The sequence below is a fragment of the Paramormyrops kingsleyae genome, chromosome 1, assembly GCF_048594095.1.
Source record: "Paramormyrops kingsleyae isolate MSU_618 chromosome 1, PKINGS_0.4, whole genome shotgun sequence".
Classification (NCBI taxonomy): domain Eukaryota; kingdom Metazoa; phylum Chordata; class Actinopteri; order Osteoglossiformes; family Mormyridae; genus Paramormyrops; species Paramormyrops kingsleyae.
The window spans coordinates 3,941,211-3,960,809 of record NC_132797.1 but is presented as its reverse complement, the minus strand read 5'-3'; the positions used below and the strand labels follow the sequence as shown (position 1 = coordinate 3,960,809).

The 19,599-nt window shown below is 46.6% G+C and overlaps 1 protein-coding gene across 7 annotated transcripts in view; it reads left to right on the top strand.

Moving 5' to 3' along the window:
* LOC111833253 (UPF0606 protein KIAA1549) overlaps positions 1–15,984 on the top strand; it is a 48,521-nt gene extending 32,537 nt beyond the window's left edge. For 3 of the 7 annotated variants that reach the window (XM_072718214.1, XM_072718194.1, XM_072718111.1), the window contains 9 exons: positions 787–914; positions 1,967–2,160; positions 4,911–5,137; positions 5,677–5,815; positions 6,402–6,686; positions 9,450–9,499; positions 10,054–10,199; positions 10,603–10,760; positions 13,524–15,984. In XM_072718214.1, the coding sequence (XP_072574315.1) occupies positions 787–914; positions 1,967–2,160; positions 4,911–5,137; positions 5,677–5,815; positions 6,402–6,686; positions 9,450–9,499; positions 10,054–10,199; positions 10,603–10,760; positions 13,524–13,760 (1,564 nt within the window). In that variant the 3' untranslated portion in view covers positions 13,761–15,984. Of the gene's footprint in view, positions 1–786; positions 919–1,966; positions 2,161–4,910; positions 5,138–5,676; positions 5,816–6,401; positions 6,687–9,449; positions 9,500–10,053; positions 10,200–10,602; positions 10,761–13,523 lie in introns of all 7 variants that reach the window. The other 4 variants (XM_072718252.1, XM_072718161.1, XM_072718241.1 and 1 more) reach the window with 2 other exon arrangements.
* The last annotated feature ends 3,615 nt before the right edge of the window (positions 15,985–19,599 follow it).

Below are 19,599 nucleotides of genomic sequence, written 5' to 3'. Positions count from 1 at the left end.
GACAGAAAAAAATAACCGATATGATAACTTTCCATCTTGCAACAGACATGGTACCGATTAACACTGTCGGCAAAGAGGGTTTTAAAAACATGATCCGGTCGCTTGACAAGCGGAATATAATACCGTCAAAGGACCTATTTCTCAGAAATTGACATCCCGGAGCTGTACAAGAAATGCAAGGCAGAAGCTGAAACGGAACTTTGTGGCTCAATATTATGCAGCTACAATGGATTTGTGGTTCAACTGGACAACGGAGCCCTACTTAAGCCTGACTGTCCAATTTATTAATGACAAGTTCCATTAATTAGACAAACTAATTAGATTTTTTAAAATCCTAATATCGTAATATATATTGCAGAAAGAATAAATATTGCAATGTGATTTTTTCCCCCAATATCGTGCAGCCCTACTCTAGGGTTCAACACCGATTCTTCTGAAGCAAGAATCTCCGTACGGCTTCTTTTGGTAAAATGAGAGTGATGTCCCAGAAAGGTAGAGGTGGGTGGGGCTAGGAGCAGCACAGCTGATTGGACGGCTAATAATTAAGCTGTATCTCCTATGGGGCGATGCATGTTTTAACTGGGAATCGCCTGTTGTCCTGTGTGTTCTACGCTGTGGTGGTAGCTGTGTTTATAAATGAGTGAAACGTAGTGCAGCTAATAGATTGTTTTTCCACCAATGACTTTCTTTGACATGCTTCAGATCAAAAAACCCGCGTCTTACACACAGCGCAAGTTTCGGGATCAGAGGTCTCTATGTCCTGACAGGATCTCTATGTCCTGACAGGATCTCACCGTCGGATGGGGATTCCATGGTGAGCGAGCCGTCCAGCCCCAGGGAGTCAACAGAGGAGACTCTGCAGCCTCCGGCCACACCCCCCGAGGGGAAGCAATCCCGCAAGGCCCCCAAGAATGGCAAGTCTCCCCAGCCGAAGCGAGGGAGAGCATTTCCCATCTTTTCCGGGTCAACTCGAGCTAACTAGCCAGAGCGTATCAGAGCTGTCCTTCTGCCAGTATGATGCAGACCTGAGTCACCGAAGAGGAATGGGCCCTGTTATAAACTCACACCAATCTACAGGAGCTCAAGCTTATTTTCAGGAAGAGGAAGTTTTTCCAGAAAGCTTCTAGGCCCTCCATCCGCTGTGGGGATGGATTTGTTCAGCAGACTAAACACCGTTCTTGCTGCCAAAGGGGGAACGTCCATGTTATCAGCAGAGCGGGGTTTTGCTTTTGTCCGTCTGACCCATTGTCCTGAGTCTGTTAAAACGACCCCTACGTACTGGTGTGTCTGAGGACATACAGACCGCTCTTGCTTGTCTGCCATGCCGAGAGTTTAATTGCTGTCTGAGTCGCCTCTCTGCAGGGCTGAGTTTGCACCTAAGTGCTGATTACATCAGTACAACTTTCTTTTTACGTCCATTCCTCCGGTAATGTTTGGTTTTCCAAAATAGAGTTTTTCAGTATCCCTTTTACTTACTGAGATTTTTCTTTCTTTCCATTTGGCCATCAGAAAGGAGTCAAATTTAAAATTAAAGACTGAGTGTAGATCATTGTGTTAGTCCGGAACCCTCTGAATGGAGGATCTTCAGAAGGATCAGATTTTTAAATATTTATGATTGTTTCAGGGATTAATTACACCAAAATATAAATAGCATTCCTTAAATATATGCTAAATGGAAGATGTGCTGACTAAGTGAACTGTAATTATGAATAACTTCTGATTATATTTTTATAAACTTTTATATTCGTATTTTGGGGTGGTGCTTCGAATGGTGAAAGTGTTACTACTAGTGAAATGGGACTCAGCAGTAGTTCCTGTTGCAGATTAATGGGACATCATTTCAGATGTTTAGTATTTCGGTAGAGTTGCCCATGGAGGGTATCCGTCTCGGCACAGGCTGCTTGGTGTTTGGCCGAGGTGCCGTTCCAATGAAGGAGTAGAAGACCTGTGTTCTTTGCCCCAACAGCAGGCAGCTTGGACGAGCAGCTCTCTTCAGCCTCCATCTTCGAGCACGTGGACCGCATGTCCCGCTCTGCCGACGGGACTCGCCGCGTCTCCAACAAGATCCAACTGATCGCCATGCAGCCCATGCCGGTGCCGGCCCAGCAGAGTCCCGCCGTGACGGCCAGGGTGCCCGAGAGCTCCACCGTCAACCGCGAGGTGAGGCTCCGCCCACACATGTACATTTAACATTTACTCATTTCCCTGATGTTTTTATCCGAAGCAGCTTAGAGTAGGAGGAGGGGTTACAGTTTTTGGGCTCCCAGGGATCTGAACCCATGACCTTTGCTATAATGGTGCGTTCGTTTTTCTCTCGGAACTCGGAAATTCCAAGTTGAGTGACATCACGTCCGACAATCTCCCGTTCGAGCTACCCACATCTCGGAACAAACATGGCTGCCTCCATGAACATGCTGCTGTGTGTTGTTGCTTTATATTTTAGCAGATTTGGAGTGAGATTATTTTTTTCCGAGAGACAAACAAGAAACACGAACTAGTCAAGCCACATTAAAAGCTTTACAAAATATTTTAGTACGTTCATAGCGATATTCTTTTTTCGAACGGTAAACAAACTACAAACAAACCAAGTCGCCATGTTGAAATTACGTCACAGGGGCAACTCGGACAACAAAATCTTGTCCGACTTCAACGTCATAAAAGAGCCGTGTTTCCGACGGGAAGTGACGTTTTTGGTGATGTTTCGTGACGTTTTCATCCAAGTTCCGACTTGGAGAGAAATAATCGAACGCACCATAAGAGCAAATGGGAGCCTGCCCCTCCCCCTCCCCCAGCCTAAAAAGCCAGCAAAGTGATGGATCCCCAACCTGGCTGCCCTCTTCATTAGGCCTGATTGATGCATTCATTAAACAGAACCCTGTTCAGGTCACAATAGAATATAATGTGACAGTTTGCCAGAGATTTTAAAAAACACAACAACAGCTTGCTATTGTGCTGTTAGCTAAACTAAAATATATTACTGCTAATTAGTGCTAATTATTCATCCTTTGTAGTGATCATTTATGTGTTTTTAACAAAAACAAAATACATTGCTATTGGTCATTTTTCCCAGAGGTTTCAAGCAAAATTCCTTTTTGGCTAAAAAGTGATTAATAATGAATACTATACTATTCCTTTTAAGGGTCAGCACAGAAGCGTGTCTAAGTATTTGACACATTTTTCACCACTGCTGCCCTAACATACAGTTATGTGAAAAAAATTAGGACACTCATTAAATATTTAGTACTTGATTAAGAAATATCAACATATCAATGTTAAATCTTGTTTCAAATTATATATGTAGATAAAGGTGATTTAATTGCATGACCGATGAAAAAACAAGAAACAAATCCACTTTTTTCACGGAAGAAATTAACTAAGATGCCAATGCCTACTGAGGAATAAGTTAGGACACCCTGTGCCCTAATAGCTAGTATTTCCCCCTTTGGCTGAAATAACTTCAATGAGACGTTTCCTATAACCATCTATCAATCTCTGACATCGACTGGCAGAAAGTTTTCCCCACTCTCCAATGCAGAATTCCTTAAGCTGTGTGATTTTTGAAGGGTGTCCTGCATGCATTTCCTCTTCAAATCACCCCACGGCATCTCAATAGGATTCAGATCCGGGCTTTGATTTGACTATTGCAGAACTCTTTCTTGTAAGCCATTCCTTGGTAGATTTACAGGAATATTTTGAGTCATTGTCATTTGCATGATCCACCCCAACTTCAGCTTCAACTTTTGGACAGATGATCTCACATTGTCCTCAAGCACCCTCTGATATGATGGAGGATTCATAGTGGATTCTATGATGGTGAGCTGGCCAGGTTCTGCTGCAGCAAAGCAGCCCCAAACCATGACATTTCCACCCCCATGCTTCACAGTTGGCATGAGGTTCTTTTGCTCAAAATATGTCTTTGGTTTACACCAAAATGTCCTCTGTTACTATGTCCAAATAATTCAGATTCATCTGTCCAAAGCACATTGTTCCAAAAGTCCCGGTCTTTGTCTAGGTGGGTCTCTGGCAAACTTCAGTCTTTCCCTTTTATTTTTTTGACAGCAAGGGTTTCCTCCTTGCACAGTCTCTTTCTGATGGTAGATGCATGTACCTTGACATCAACTGTGGCAAGAACTTCCTGTATAACCTGTGATGACATTTTAGGATTTTTGGAGACTTATTTCAGCATCTTGCGATCTGCTCTTGGGCTGAACTTCCTAGGACAGCCTGCCCTGGCCATACTGGCAGTTGTTTTAAATGTTCTCCACTTGTAAATTATTCTTCAGACAGTGGAGTGGCTGATTCCAAACTGTCTTGAGATCTTTTTATATCCTTCCCAGACTCATATGCATCTACATTCATCTTTCTGAAGGCCTCAGAGAGCTCTTTGGATCTCACCATGGTGATCCCACTCATTTCAACAATCAAGAGCAAACCAAACTAAATGTCTATGGTTTAAATAAGACAGACTCAACCAAAAAGCTCTGTAATAATGTTCTAATCATTTTCACCTGATGTGGTGCCACCTGAATCTAACTCTAGGCATTTTAAATAATAATGGATGTGAGGGTGTCCTAACTGTTTCCTAAGTGGAAATTGGCATCATAGTTAATTTCTTCCGTTAAATAAGTGAATTTGTTTCTTTTTTTGCAAAGGTGATACAGTTACATCACCTTTATCTACACATATCACTATTAAATCTTCTTTCAAATCATATGTTGATATTTCTTAATAAAGAACTAAACATATAATGGGGCGTCCTAATTTTTTCACATGACTGTAACTGGAAAAGTCTGCAGTGGTTTCAGTTTTAACGTGATTTCAGTTCATCTTGATTACTGGGACCGGGTTGGACCTCGGTGCTCGTCTTGCCGTCCTGTCGGTCTCACTGCAGTGACTCGCCTCTCTTCAAGATCCAGGTAGCGCTGAGGCACAAGTCCGAGATCGAGCACCACCGCAACAAGATCCGCCTGCGCGCCAAGAGGAAGGGCCACTACGACTTCCCTGCCATGGACGACATCATGGGCAGCTTTGGCGACACCAAGGACCAGCAGCACATCTACCAAAAGGCTCAGCAGCAAATCGACAAGATCCTGCAGCCGGACGACCATGTTCACGGCGCCATGGAACCGCGGAGGAGGTTAGTGCTCACTGGGCACGTGTGGTTCATATGTTACCCTCAAGCGTCTCTGTTGGGTCACCGGTGATCTTTCATAGGCTGCGTGAATTTCTCCTGTACTTTCTGTGAACATAATTGCTCATCAGAACATATTCTGTTTCATGAAACCCCTGTGTGATTTGATGACCCATCTGTCTCTGAACATTGTTGAATAATTCTGACATCGGCAGTAATTACGGCTCCAAGAAGGATTCAGGTTTATTTAGTTTCAGTATTAACCCATGCTGTGTTGACCTGGCTAAGCCAAGACTATGAATGAGAATCTGATTTTTTTTTTATTGTTATTGGACAATTGATTGTACAACAACAATAAACACTAGACTGGGATCTGTAGTATTAATTAGTATAGCAATATTTAGATATGAGGAATAAAGGAGCGACAGTTGAGACGGACAGACATGGCATTGAGTCCCCAAGACTTTGATCGGCCACAGGGTCAGTGGTGGTATGTATACCAGCACACCGGTGATACAGAGATTGCTGTGTGTCCACCCTGCCAGGGGGAGGCGCTCTCCCAAGCAGCGGAAGAAGAACCAGGTGAATGGCAGCCTTACAGATGCGGACCGGGACCAGCTGATCGGCACGGACAGTGATGGCACGTACAAAAAGTACCCGGGAGTCAACAACGTGGCTTATGTGGTGAGTGGGAGAGACGTGCTGGGAGAGTGGGAGAGACGTGCTGGGAGAGTGGGGGCGTGGGAGAGACATGCTGTGCTGGGAGAGTGGGAGAGACGTGCTGGGAGAGATGTGCTGGGAGAGTGGGGGAGTGGGAGAGACATGCTGTGCTGGGAGAGTGGGAGAGACGTGCTGGGAGAGTGGGGGAGTGGGAGAGACATGCTGTGCTGGTAGAGTGGGAGAGACGTGCTGGGAGAGTGGGGGAGTGGGGGAGACGTGCTGGGGGAGTGGGGGAGTGGGAGAGACGTGCTGGGAGAGTGGGGGAGACGTGCTGGGAGAGTGGGAGAGACGTGCTGGGGGAGTGGGGGAGACGTGCTGGGGGAGTGGGGGAGACGTGCTCTCTCACACACATGTAGCTGGCATATACCTACTGTACATTAGTGCACTGTGCTCGAAGTGGTGAATGGACACCTGTTTGAGACAGTTATATGGATACAGGCTTCCATTGTTTTATTTCTCCCTGCTGTATTTTTAGTGTAATACAGGTACTTTAGGACAGAAATAACTGGATTAAATATGTGGCCTGAATCTGATTGTGTGTCCTGCTCAGTCTGATCCAGACCAGCCCCCAGATGCCCGAAGCCCGTCTCCGGCTGACGACGTGTTTGTGGGTCCCGGGTCTCCACCTCCCGGCCACGCCCCGCCACCGCCCACATACGTGCCCCCGCAGCCCTCCATCGAGGAGGCCCGGCAGCAGATGCACTCCCTGCTGGACGACGCCTTTGCGCTGGTTTCGCCCAGCTCACAGGGAAGCGTGGCTGGCATCACCCTCCCAGGCCTGAACCAGTGGGGCTCACCCTATCCCACTGGCCCTGCCGTGAGCCCCTTCTCTGCGGTGAGCATGAGCTCTTCTCCGTCCTGACGGTGGGAGGGCGGGGTCTATTCTGTACTGACAGTGGGAGGGAGGGCTCTTCTCCGTCCTGACGGTGGGAGGGCGGGGTCTATTCTGTACTGACAGTGGGAGGGAGGGCTCTTCTCCGTACTGACGGTGGGAGGGCGGGGTCTATTCTGTACTGACGGTGGGAGGGCGGGGTCTATTCTGTACTGACGGTGGGAGGGCGGGGTCTATTCTGTACTGACGGTGGGAGGGCGGGGTCTATTCTGTACTGATGGTGGGAGGGAGGGGTCTATTCTGTACTGATGGTGGGAGGGAGGGGTCTATTCTGTACTGACGGTGGGAGGGCGGGGTCTATTCTGTACTGACGGTGGGAGGGCGGGGTCTATTCTGTATTGACGGTGGGAGGGCGGGGTCTTCTCCGTACTGACAGTGGGAGGGAGGGCTCTTCTCCGTACTGACGGTGGGAGGGAGGCCTCTTCTCCGTACTGACGGTGGGAGGGAGGGCTCTTCTCCGTACTGATGGTGGGAGGGAGGCCTCTTCTCCGTACTGATGGTGGGAGGGAGGGCTCTTCTCCGTACTGACGGTGGGAGGGAGGGCTCTTCTCTGCCCTGATGGTGGGATTGTGAGCATGGGGAAGCCCTCTCCCTTATGCATGGTCTCTCTGCCAGTCGGATTCTTATACCCATAGTTGAAATTGCAGGAGGCGCTTAATAGAGAACGAGGAGCCGGACTCCTTCTAAGGTCTCGCAGCATGCTGGCCAGGCTCAGCAGGCCACAGCGTCTCTCTGTATTATTCATGCGCCTTGGGCCCAGACCGAAAGGTGAACTCTGGGTTTGGACTGCATCTGAGAGCAGGCAGCGATATGTGCTGTGCGGCGCCAAGAAGCTTCGCGGCCTGTCATTGTGCAGTCAGCAGCTGCAGAGGCTGCCAGTGCATGGCTCCCATCGAGCTGGCTATTAATTGGGCTTTCCCGGGCCTGTTAGTCACCCCGGGATATCCAGCCTGAGCGGGAGGCCGCTCACCTCTACACCCTCCACCTCTCTATGCGACTCCACGAGTCTCAGGGTGGGGCAGTTTCAGAACTGAGAGGGACTCTAATTATACGGGCAGAATCAAGTACCGTGTTGTGGTCTGGACAGTTCTACTCTCTGGTGTGAACCAAAGCAAGCCAGATACCAGCACCTTTTCTGACCAGTATTTTTCCATATTAGCAGAATGAGGCAGAAGAGTGTCTGGGTTAGTCTGTTTTTCATAAATTAATTGAATGGGCTTCCTACTATCTCATGGTATCTGGCTTTGTCCAAATTTCTGTCTTCATAGTATGAGTCAGTGTAGTATTGAAAGGTTCCTCAAGCTTCCGCAAAAGACCATTTATGTACATTTATGTCTTAGTTCCTCTGTGTTGAGAAAGTTCTTTTTTGAATATTTTCTTTGACATTGTACTACATTGATCACTGTAGAGTGAAGTGTGTACAACATGCCAGAAAGGATGTATTTGTGTGTGCGTGTGGGTTATACAGTATGTGTATTTCACATAGTGGGGACCACATGATGTGCTAAAAATGTGTTATTTTGACATTGTGGGGGCCATTTTTTCAGTCCCCACAAGGGGAAACTCAGTTTTATTAAAATCTGTGACTGCAATCAAAAACTAAAACTGCTAAAATTCTTGTATTTTGTTTGGTTACTTATAGGTAAAGTTAGGGCTGGGTAGGGGTTAAGGTCGTCATGTTGGCATTAGGGTTTTACCCATAGAAGTGAATGGATGGTCCCCACAAAGTTATGAATACAAATGTGTATGTGTGCATGTGTGTCCATGTGTGTGTGTGCTAACCTCTCCCACCAGTATAAGACTGGCTAACGGTTAATTAGAAGTACCTGTGATTTGTAACCAGCGACACCATATACCACTCTAGCTTGTTTTCTTGATTGTCTGTCCGATTGGGGTGCTCACGCTGTCTCTCTGTGCTCGCGCTGTCTCTCTGTGCTCGCGCTGTCTCTCTGTGCTGTCTCTCTGTGCTCACGCTGTCTCTCTGTGCTGTCTCTCTGTGCTCACGCTGTCTCTCTGCACGCGCTGTCTCTGTGCTATCTCTGTGTGCTCACGCTATCTCTCTGTGCTGTCTCTCTGTGCTCACGCTGTCTCTGTGCTGTCTCTCTGTGCTCACACTGTCTCTCTGTGCTGTCTCTCTGTGCTCACGCTGTCTCTCTGTGCTGTCTCACTGTGCTCACGCTGTCTCTCTCTGCTGTCTCTCTGTGCTCACGCTGTCTCTCTGTGCACGCGCTGTCTCTGTGCTATCTCTGTGTGCTCACGCTATCTCTGTGCTGTCTCTCTGTGCTCGTGCTGTTTCTCTGTGCTCGTGCTGTGTCTGTGCTCACGCTGTCTCTCTGTGCTGTCCCTCTGTGCTCACGCTATCTCTCTGTGCTGTCTCTCTGTGCTCACGCTATCTCTCTGTGCTCGTGCTGTCTCTGTGCTCACGCTATCTCTTGTGCTGTATCTCTGTGCTCGTGCTGTCTCTCTGTGCTGTCTCTCTGTGCTCACGCTATCTCTCTGTGCTCGTGCTGTCTCTGTGGTCACGCTGTCTCTCTGTGCTGTCCCTCTGTGCTCACGCTGTCTCTCTGTGCTGTCTCTCTGTGCTCACGCTGTCTCTCTGTGCTGTCCCTCTGTGCTCACGCTGTCTCTCTGTGCTGTCTCTCTGTGCTCACGCTGTCTCTCTGTGCTGTCCCTCTGTGCTCACGCTGTCTCTCTGTTTCCCCCTAGAGGTATGCGGATGCGGCAGTGTCCCCCCCAGCCCAGAGCCCAACACAGAGGTGGGTCGCATTGGCGTGAAAGCCGTTTTCCCCTGTGCCACACTGGCATTCTCCCTGCTTCATAATGGATTCTCGGATTAGTAGCCTTTTCCACACACACTCCGTTGACAGTTTCTGTCATCTGTCGCGTGCAAAGATGTTGGCCTCATGAATAATGTATTTAGAGCAGCTGAACTTATTCGGTTGAGCATCCCAAACTGGCATGGTTCTGAGGTGTAGCTTGGTGTCATTCTTTATACCCGGTAGCCTTATCGCTGGGAGCACATTACCCATAATCCCCTTCACCTGTAGTAGTGCCTTTGATAACTAATTTCTGTGCGTTTTTCAAAATCTCAGATAGGAGAGCTTTTGTCAGAAATATGCATCGTGGGGATTAAACCTTCAAATATTGGTAATTGTGTATATTTATTAAGTGGCCGCTAAACGAAAAAGCTGCCACAGAAGGAAAATAGGACACCGTTTAATCCTTCGTTGCTAAACGAATTACAGGTTCTCTTTGCTGTCCAGAAGCCCTGTGTGCTGTTTGTGATTTATATACTCCGTGTTGGATTCAGCCAGGGCCAGGAATCGGACTACCTCCCCGCAGATGACCCAACTCAAGCCGACCAGATCCAGCCAGACGCACTGTACTCCAGCAGGGGGCTGTATACCGACGAGCTGCCTTCCTCTGCCCGACCCCGGCCTGTTGGGGGCGCCACAGGTAACACTGCAGACCTGTGCTTGAAGGAGACCCGTGTCTCAGCCTTTGAGCGATCAGCCTCCTGAGTGACTCACTCGGACATACTTGTGGTATTTTTGTAACACAGATGGTGACAGAGGAATTGGTCTCTGCCACATTGTGGGATTTATTTGATGTTATGGGGACCATAACATTTTTTTCGGTCCTCACAAGGGGAAACTCATAAAAATCTGTGACTGCAGTCAAAAAACTAAAACTGCCAAATGTCTTGTATTTCGTTTGGTTACTTATGGTTAAGGTTAGGGCTGGGTAGCGGGTTAGGCTGTCATTGCTGAGATTAGGGTTATGCCCATTGAAATGAATGGAGAGTCCCCACAAAGATAAGAATACAAACGTACGTCTGTGTGTGTGTGTGTGTGTGCAGGTGCCCAGGTGCACCAGCTGACCCAGGTGGGGCTGTCGAGCCGGATTGGCGCATACCCAGGCTTGGGTCGGGTCTCCTCCGCTCACCCAGGAGGCTCCAGTTGGGGGCGCTACCACTCTGAGGAGGAGTTCAGCCGAGCCGTACCCGGCAGAGACCAGGTAAGCTGCTGTCAGTCTGTCGTGTCCCTCATACCTTTATGAAAGACTCTGACTCTCTCAAACTACTGCGACATTCTTACTGTGAAATACTAAATACAGCTGAATTAGCTGCCCCCTGCTATGTCACATATGGGTTAAATGCAGAGGACACATTTCGTCAAAATTCTATATGCAAAGACACAGAAGCTGCATTTGACAACTAATTAAGGGGGGAGCAGTTTAGAAGGTGGAGGCCGTGTCTTACCATTCATCCCGGCGGTGTGGGATCTCCTAGCTCCAGAATCCTCTGCGACTTCCTCCCACACGGTATTCATGTCCCACTGACCGACTTAATTTGGATGTTGGTTAACATGAAAAGGTTTATGCACACCTCCCCCTTTCTGCTTTAAGGAATCTCGGTTACACGTCTCCACCCCCCACACGGCTGGGAACCTGCCTGCCTGTTTCTTTACAAGGGTCAACATGGAGTCTGCTTTGTACACTTTAATCGGTCAAGTTTGGTGCAGTGACACTACTGTCCTCTACACGTCACAGTTTGGCGGCATGGGAACTACTTTTATTAATCAAAAACATTTTCATTCAGTGTGAATTTGCCCTCATAATACTGGTTGGAGCGTGTATCCCTCCTGTAGCTAACTTGGCTTGTAGCTGTTGGCTGATGGGATAATAGAAGCCGAGCAAGACCACCAGGACTCTGTGGTTATCATACTGAGTGATTTCAGCTATGATAACTTGAGAATTGGACTCCCCAGATACAACTTGTGAAATAAGAAGAGAGAAGAGACACTAGTCCACAGAGTGTAGGATTCATACCATGCAATTCCCTGTTTCCCCTTGGAGAACTTTGACCGTCTGATAATACATCTGATACTTCTTAGCAGGCAATGGCTCAAAACTTACAAGCCTGTTGAAAGATCTCAGAGGAAATGGATGAGTCACTGAGGGACTTGAAGACTGCATGGACGAAGCTGCCAAAGACAACCTGGCCCAACACCCGGACTCGATCTCCTCATTCATCAGTTTTTGTGAAAACATCTGAATTCCAACAAAATCTGCAGATATAATGACAAGTCCTGGTTCAACACTGAGCTTGGTGGTCTATAACAGCCTAAGGTGGTGGCCTTCAAGACTAGTGAGAAGTACAACAGGGCCCAATGCAATCAGATCTGCCAAAGGCCACGACAAAGCAGCTCCATGGGGCAGACTAACTGCGGCAAGACCCTTCCACACTTCACTGCTTCACCAGCTAAACTCCATCACTCCCACCCAGGCCATTCTCATGCCACTGGACCTGACCTGTTCTCTCCTGCCGAACGAAAGCACAAGCAGAACAGTTATCGGCCCTATTTGCAAGACATCTCAAACTCGTCTTTGAATCAGTGCTCCGGCCCAAATTGCCTTAAAACATTTCCCATCATTCCTGTCCTTAAAAAAACAAAATGTCTCCTGCCTGAACCCCTACAGACCCACACCTCTCTCCTTTGTTTTTAATATAAACCTTTGAGCCACTCACCCTCCCACCTAATAACCGCGATGGAAGCCCCCCCTTGAACCTCTGCACTTTGCCTACCAAGCAAATCAGTCCTTCTCCATCCTGCAGTACCCGGGCCGCCCCAGTTCATACTCTCTTCCCCTGTTTGTGAACTAGCTCTGCTTTCAACGGACATCCAGATTTTTGCAGAGTTTGATGTGTCCCTGGGTCACCCAGGGAGGGGCTTGCGTGTCACTTCTTTAACCAATCACAGTCTCCGGTGTATGACATCACCGCATTGGTCCATTTTTTTCTCATTTTCAAACTCAAGGCTTGCAGCCATGCAGTCACCTGACCTGGGTGGTGCATCCCTCAGCAGGCTCCGCCTCTGTTTCTGATCAGGAGGCGGAGCCTTTTTATTATTATCAGCACTTCATAGACAAAGACGCGCCCTTACACTGCTCTGTACAGCCTTGTTCGTAAGGCTTCTAAATGACACGCACACAAAAACAGGTACTTAACACATCTGTGCACCTGGCCGCTTAACAGAAAACAGTTTTAATTCATGTGACGATGTCATACAATGATTGGTTACAGAAGTCAAACACAAGCCCCTTCCTTGGTGACCCAGGGACATGTCAAACTCGGCTAAATCAGGATGTGCAATTTCAATAGTATTACATCTACTGTTAACTAAACTAGGCTAAATGAACATATTCAAACCTTTATGCCAGTATAATAGGGAACAGTATGTTCAACTTAGTCAACACTGACTGGATCCTCTACTCCATCTTCACTGGAGCATCCTAGGGTCGTCTGCTCATACCCCTTTCTACTCCATTTATACTAAAAACTGCACCTGAAAGGATCTATCTGTGAAACTTTTCAGATTTGCATGTCACTATCCTGGTTGCCCTCAATTTTTGTAGAGAGTAAAACATCTCGTGTCCTGGTGTGGCTGCCATAACTTGGAGCTTGGCTTGAAACTGTGGAGATGATTATCCACAAGCACCTCCACATCTCCCTCCGGGGGGAAAAAAATAGTTTGACTTCCCAGGAGCCGCCATCCCTCAGGACCTCAAGCTGGCTCACAGTGGGCTTACAGCAAATGTAGAAGCTCAACCTCTCTCAGCCTCTGGTCCTACAGATCACCGCCATCAGAATCCCTTTGCTTCTCATGACTTGTTTGTCACTTTTTTTGCTTTTGACCATATTTGTGTGGATGAGCAGTGAGGCTCTCTGCCTGCTAGCAGATACAATGTCTAATGTCCCATTGGTCTCCCATCACACAGGTCCATGGATATCCTGACTGCTATTCATCCCCCGTCCTGCACATGCCCAGGACCTCCCCGAGGGAGCCCTCCGCACCTCCGGCCAACTTAGACGGTCCTGGGTCGGGGTACAGCTCCGCTCCCCCAGAGGAGAGCTCCCCGCCAGCCCACTCGTCTGCCTCACTCATCAAGGCCATCCGAGAAGAGCTGATGCGTCTCTCCCAGAAACAGTCGGCTGTGCCCAGCTACCACAGCTGAAGCATCATGCTGGTATCTCCTAGAATGTCTGCTAGGCTTGCAACACAGAATTAAGAAACTCCCTGCTCTCTCACTGTAACCGTGCACCATGGCCAGCTACAACAGTTGGATCCAAACTCTGGTCTCTCCCAGATGCAGTACCCTAGGCTTAGCTACGACAGCTGAAACCACCGTTCTTTCCCAGAAATGTTTTGCGCTGCCCAGAATGGGGGGAGTAGCGTCTTCCCTGTCATACCCAGAAACGTCAGACTGTCGTTTCCGTCAAAGCTGATCTGGCTGGCCTTTTCCAGAAGATGTATCACAGGCCTGGCTACAACCAGACGTCAAGTTCCCCAAGTTTCCGGTCCCATCCGTTCATAACCACACCAACCAGACAAATCAGTACTTCCCATGGAAGGTCTCCCCGCACTTCACACTCACACTGTTGAATCGCTCTTCGACGTCGTGTGAGCAGTCCCAGGTGCAGCGGACCTCATGAAGGTCTGGTTGGGGGGGCTTTAAAGACACGCTTATCTGACATCCCCAGCTGGGCCTTCAGCTGGTTTCTAGCATTAGTTTCCGTGGATTTCTGCTTGACATTTCAGCAGCTGACTTTTATGAAAATCCTGTTTTTGTTTCCTTTATGTTGAGTATTACTTATCAGTTTCTGTACCTGGACATTTTACCAATGGTAATGATGACATTCCTTAGTGTTTTAAACATGAAACATTCTCAGTATTTTCTTTAATCAGCATTAAACCATTTCAATATGGATATTTTTGGTTTTTAAAGGTGCAGTATCAGTTCTCTTCCTAACATCTTCTGGTGCTATATTCCAACCTCTTGTTCTGCCGTGAACCACACACTGCCTTCTGTCATATTGGACAGATATTGATCTTAGTTATTGAAGGAATTTGCCAGGTTGGAAATAGCAAAAAAAAAAAAAATGCTAATTTTGGAGGTGGGCCTCCATTGCCACGTCTAACGGCAGTCGAAGTGTTGAGCTGTCATGGTTGAGTTTACACCAACTTCACATGCGTGGCTGGACTCCCTTGATATCAGGTTACTGTTAGAACTTGCTTTAAATAGAATACAAGTTACCAATTGTTGGTTGAGAACTTGAGATTTGAACAGTACCAACGTAGGAGACTGTAAACTTTACTGTACAGACCTCTAGAGGCAGATATGTTAAGACCACGATGCAGATAAAGTCACTTACGTTGGTGCCTTTTCTTCCACGATTCATACTCCCTATGTCTGGACATACCCACAAAACATACTGAAATGATAAAATATACAACTGTATGAATGGGTAAAAAAGTATGGCTTAGGTTGAGAGCTTCTGGTACACCACTCAGTGTAAGCATGTTCACCACAGTTTCACTGGGCTGGAACTGTGCCACAGTATTTCTGTAGAGACTGTGAGAAAGATCAGTAGTGAATCAAGGTACTTTAGTTTTGATGTATTTCGTATTCTGCTGAGGTATCGCAGGTAAAGCTTCTCCCGTCACCAAAGACCCGATTGACCTGCGTTAGGTGTACCAACCCGTCCGGAACGTGGGTCAGGTCATCTGGACTGTGGAACCAGTGGAACCATGAATGGCTACAGGTCACACTAATGTGCTCGCCAGCCATACCAATGGAGTCTTGAGTTGTTGGAGGAGTCTGTTTGATGCTGGTGCAGCAGTATTCACTTAAGGTCTCCATAGAACATGAGGTTAAAGGAGACAAAGCACATTAACAAAGTAATGGCTGGTGGATGTGGAAAGATACACTGTGTTATATACTAACCCTCCTTGCACAAAGCATGTCACGATGGCTAGGACAGTGTCGACATGTTTTTTGAAAGCTTGTAGAGAACAAGTATAATTATTTCCTTAGATATGTACTGTACGCTCTCGTGGTGTATCAGGTGTATTCACTGTTCATTTAAACTCGTGATTTATTTTGACGTTAACAAAAAACCCCTGCTGTCTGCCTCATGGGTTTTCCTGAAGTTCATGTTCCTCCATATTCCTGTGCCTGATTTTTTTTTCACTTGTTTAACGGAAAGTGAAATGAGACACCCGGCAGGAACATAAAAATGTCAAAATAGAAGCACTGAAACGCTCACGCCGGAAAGATGAGGTGTACAACGTACAGTATTTAATGACTTTCATCAACTTGATGGCAACTGTATGTATCTTTTATGTTCATAATCCTGTTTGTCAATGATAACCATAATGAACTAACAATGTTAACCACCCTTGTGGGAAACTGTGGAATCGCTGAGTTTGTAGGTCTAGTAATGGATCATCCACCAAAGCTCGAGGTGGTGGGTGTGACTCTGTGGGTCAGGACTCTGCCTGCGATCAGAAGGTTGCCATTTCAAATTCTGTGACTTGCAGACTGACGTCACTGTTGGGACCTTGAGCGAGGCCCTTAAGGACAGTCTGACCCTGTTCGCTGATCCTCGCTTGTACGTTACTTTGGACAAAAGCATGAAAAGGGTAAATAACAAGTATTTGGTATTTGGATGTGAGTGGCAGGGAAGCATCGTAGAACTTAGACTTTGAAGCCGACGTGATCCCTCAACCCAGCGCGTGCCTTAATTCCTGTCACACATTTGCACACGGTCAGACTGTCAAACTCCTTGTGCCGTTCCGTTAAATGCGAAACCCTGTCATGAACCTTTAGCCCCCCAGTAGACAATAAAATCAGCTTCACCTTGCAAGGTCAGTGTCAGTAACGGTGTGGTTTTAAAACATTCACACAGTAATGAGAAGCAGAAACTGATCGTGGTTTGTAGTGGAGGATTAGGGCAGTCTTTCCCAATCCGGTCCCCAGGGACCCACAGCTGGTCCACATTTTTGCTCCCCCTCAGCTCTCGGTAGAGCAAAAACATGAACTGTGTATAGGTCCTCCAAGGATCAGAATGGGACACACTGGATTAGAGCAGTGTTTCTAAATCCGGTCCTCTGGGCTCCTCAGACAATCCACATTGTGCTTTTGGTTCTCCTTGATTGTTTGGTTCAGGTGTGCTTGTTGCTGGGAGGGAGCGAAAAACGTCTCCGGATTCCTGGGGACTGAGTTCAGGAACACTGGCTTAGACCTTTATTTTATTTAGCTCGCTATTGCAGTGCTGTCTGGCAGTTCAGTCACAGTACAGGTGGGCTGAGTCCTAGATGAAGTCTTAGCTAGGCACCTTTCCACCTTAGCTAGATCCATTCAAGTTCATTTCTGGGCTCTTTCCGGCCTTGAAAACATCCAGGCCAGTAATAGCTGTGTAACATTAAGGATCATCCCCTATTCATTAGCCTGCTGCTGCTCTGACGTTTTCATTGGCTTCAGGTTATGTAATCATTTGGGTTTGTTCCATTACCCATTGACCCACCTGCTTCAGTCTTGCTTGTCACCTGTTTTGTGCAGGTGGGGGGGCAGGTCAAGCTGCTGGCCTGTTTAACAAGCTGCATGTTTATTGGATAGTAGGATCTCAGATTTTAAGTAAATGTGCATGTTAATAGACACCGAAGAGCATAGTGTTGTTGAAACCAAATGTGAGGAAATTGTGATATGTTTGAATCAGATTATAAATTAGGATGCTGACTTCTTATGTTTTCTGCCAAGGACCTACAGTTATAGATACATCATGCAACATAGTTTGGCATACAATAAGAGTTTTTGTTCTCTCAAAAACTTTGTGTGACTTACAAAATTTGCTTTTGGTGGTATGTTTCTGAGCACTGCGTAAATGTTCATAAACCCTTATGCCAGCTAGCTAACACATTTTCTGAAAGGGGCCGAAAAAACCTTCATAAGATTGTCAGGAGAAATTAATCTCATCAGCATAGATAACACCCTGACATTAACTACACCTCTTTCATAGGGCTCGCTGTTCAAGATATTACGAAATATTTTGTGGTTTGTTCCACCTGTTTCTTAACAAGTTTACAGGAAATAAGTGTGCATGGCCTAAAGGTGCTGTAGGTGAAAGACATCTCGACTGGGTGAATGAATAAACCAAAGTCCTGTTTTCTGAGGGTTACCTGTGGGCAACTTCCAGCGGGTGGTCATTCAGAGCTTGTGATGGAGTTGTATGGAATGGAATATGTTTTGCTTTTTTTCTGAATTTTAGCACTAACATCCACAAATTGTCATGAATGATGACAAGGCTTCGGCATTGTTTGTTTCCGATAACCTTGCTGTATTATCTTACCACTCCGACGTGTGAGGTCGTATCGCTATGAACTGTACTTGAGGGTGTGTTAGTGTCTCTTGCTCGTCAAGCGTTACGTACATTTAACCAATGAGAACTTCATGCAGAAGAGCCTGGGGATTCCGAGAAGCTTCTGCGGACTTGGTGGGTGGGGCGAGCTCACATGGCGCTCCCCTACAGCTCCTTCACATCTCCGTGTGACGTGTTCATGCCTTTCATGTCAACCCACAAATGTGTAAATGAAATGTAAATAAGTAATGTGTATTCCACTATAAATATATATTTTTCTTTGATGTTGGTTTGTCCAGTTAAGAGATTTCAAAGGTCCATGTCTGTCTCTGATCCACTATTTCATTTTTTTTTTAAATTGCTTATGTATTTTGATTAAAGAAATGTTATTTTAATGACATTAACATTATTAAAACGAGAATTACATTAACAACAGTGTTTCATAAGACGTATACATTCTTGTATCCCTTTTGTACGCATGCAGTTGCGCCAACGTCCCGAATCTGACATTGGCGGTACCGTGTAGGTGCGAGCTGACCGTGAATCTGTAAATGGGGATGTTTTTGCAGCTTATCGAGAGCGCACGAACTGACAGACGATGGTAAGCCTAAAATACATAAACCATACTGAAAATGATATATGTTAGTGTAAGTGCATTGAGTATCTTCAATATTAAATGTTATTTTTGGGGGAAAAAAGAACAGTGGGATCTACATCATGGCTTGTTACGCCGTGCATCTTCGTCCCGGTGTTATGCCGAAAAAGGCATCCCTGCCGTAGAATGCTTGCCTGTCTCTAAATGACCGATTGGTCGCTGATCTGAAACGAGTTGAGCTACTTTGTCGAGTAAGGCTACCGTAATGCTAATCAATAGCCCCAAAAAACCCGTAAAACTCTAACCCTAACCCCCAAAAAACCTCTAAAACCCTAACCCCCAAAACCCCCCTAAAACCCTAACCTTAACCCCCAAAACACCCCTAAAACCCTAACCCTAACTCCTAAAAAACCCCTGACCCCCAAAAAACCCTTAAAAGCTCTACTCGTCGGAACACCGGCATGCATTCTAAGGCAGGGATGCATTTTTCGGCATAACACCTGCAACCAGCCTCACTCGTTAGCTATCTGTGGCTGTCAAATCCCGCGCTTTAATAATGAGTCCAAAACGCAGTTTTCCCAGTGTATACAGTGGTAGCTTTGTACATACAGGGGGATAATTTAGATGGTTTGTATATTATATAAAAGGGTCTATATGGGAAATGACAGCAAATTGGTATGCAGAGTGTACGGTACAGTGCTATCTGTTTGTGAGTTGGTAAGAAGTGGACTTTTCATACCATCGTATGAAAGCAGACTTATTGGTTGGGGGGGGGGGGGCAGGATGGGGCACGGATAATTTTCCCATTCCAGGGTTGCCGGCTTTGGTCAGCTGGCTGACGTGAGATTTTCGATTCAAGACAAGTCTGCACACGCATCTACATCTACGTAACCGTTTTACTACCTCGTAAATAGTCTTTATGGTTTGCAATCCACGCCAACACTTTTTTAGTTCATTTTGGATTTATAATATAATCATATAGATTTGTGTGTTTCTGTGTGAGTTGGAGAGCCTGAGTGTTACTATAGATGCGTGAGAATTGACACCCTTTCATTGATGTG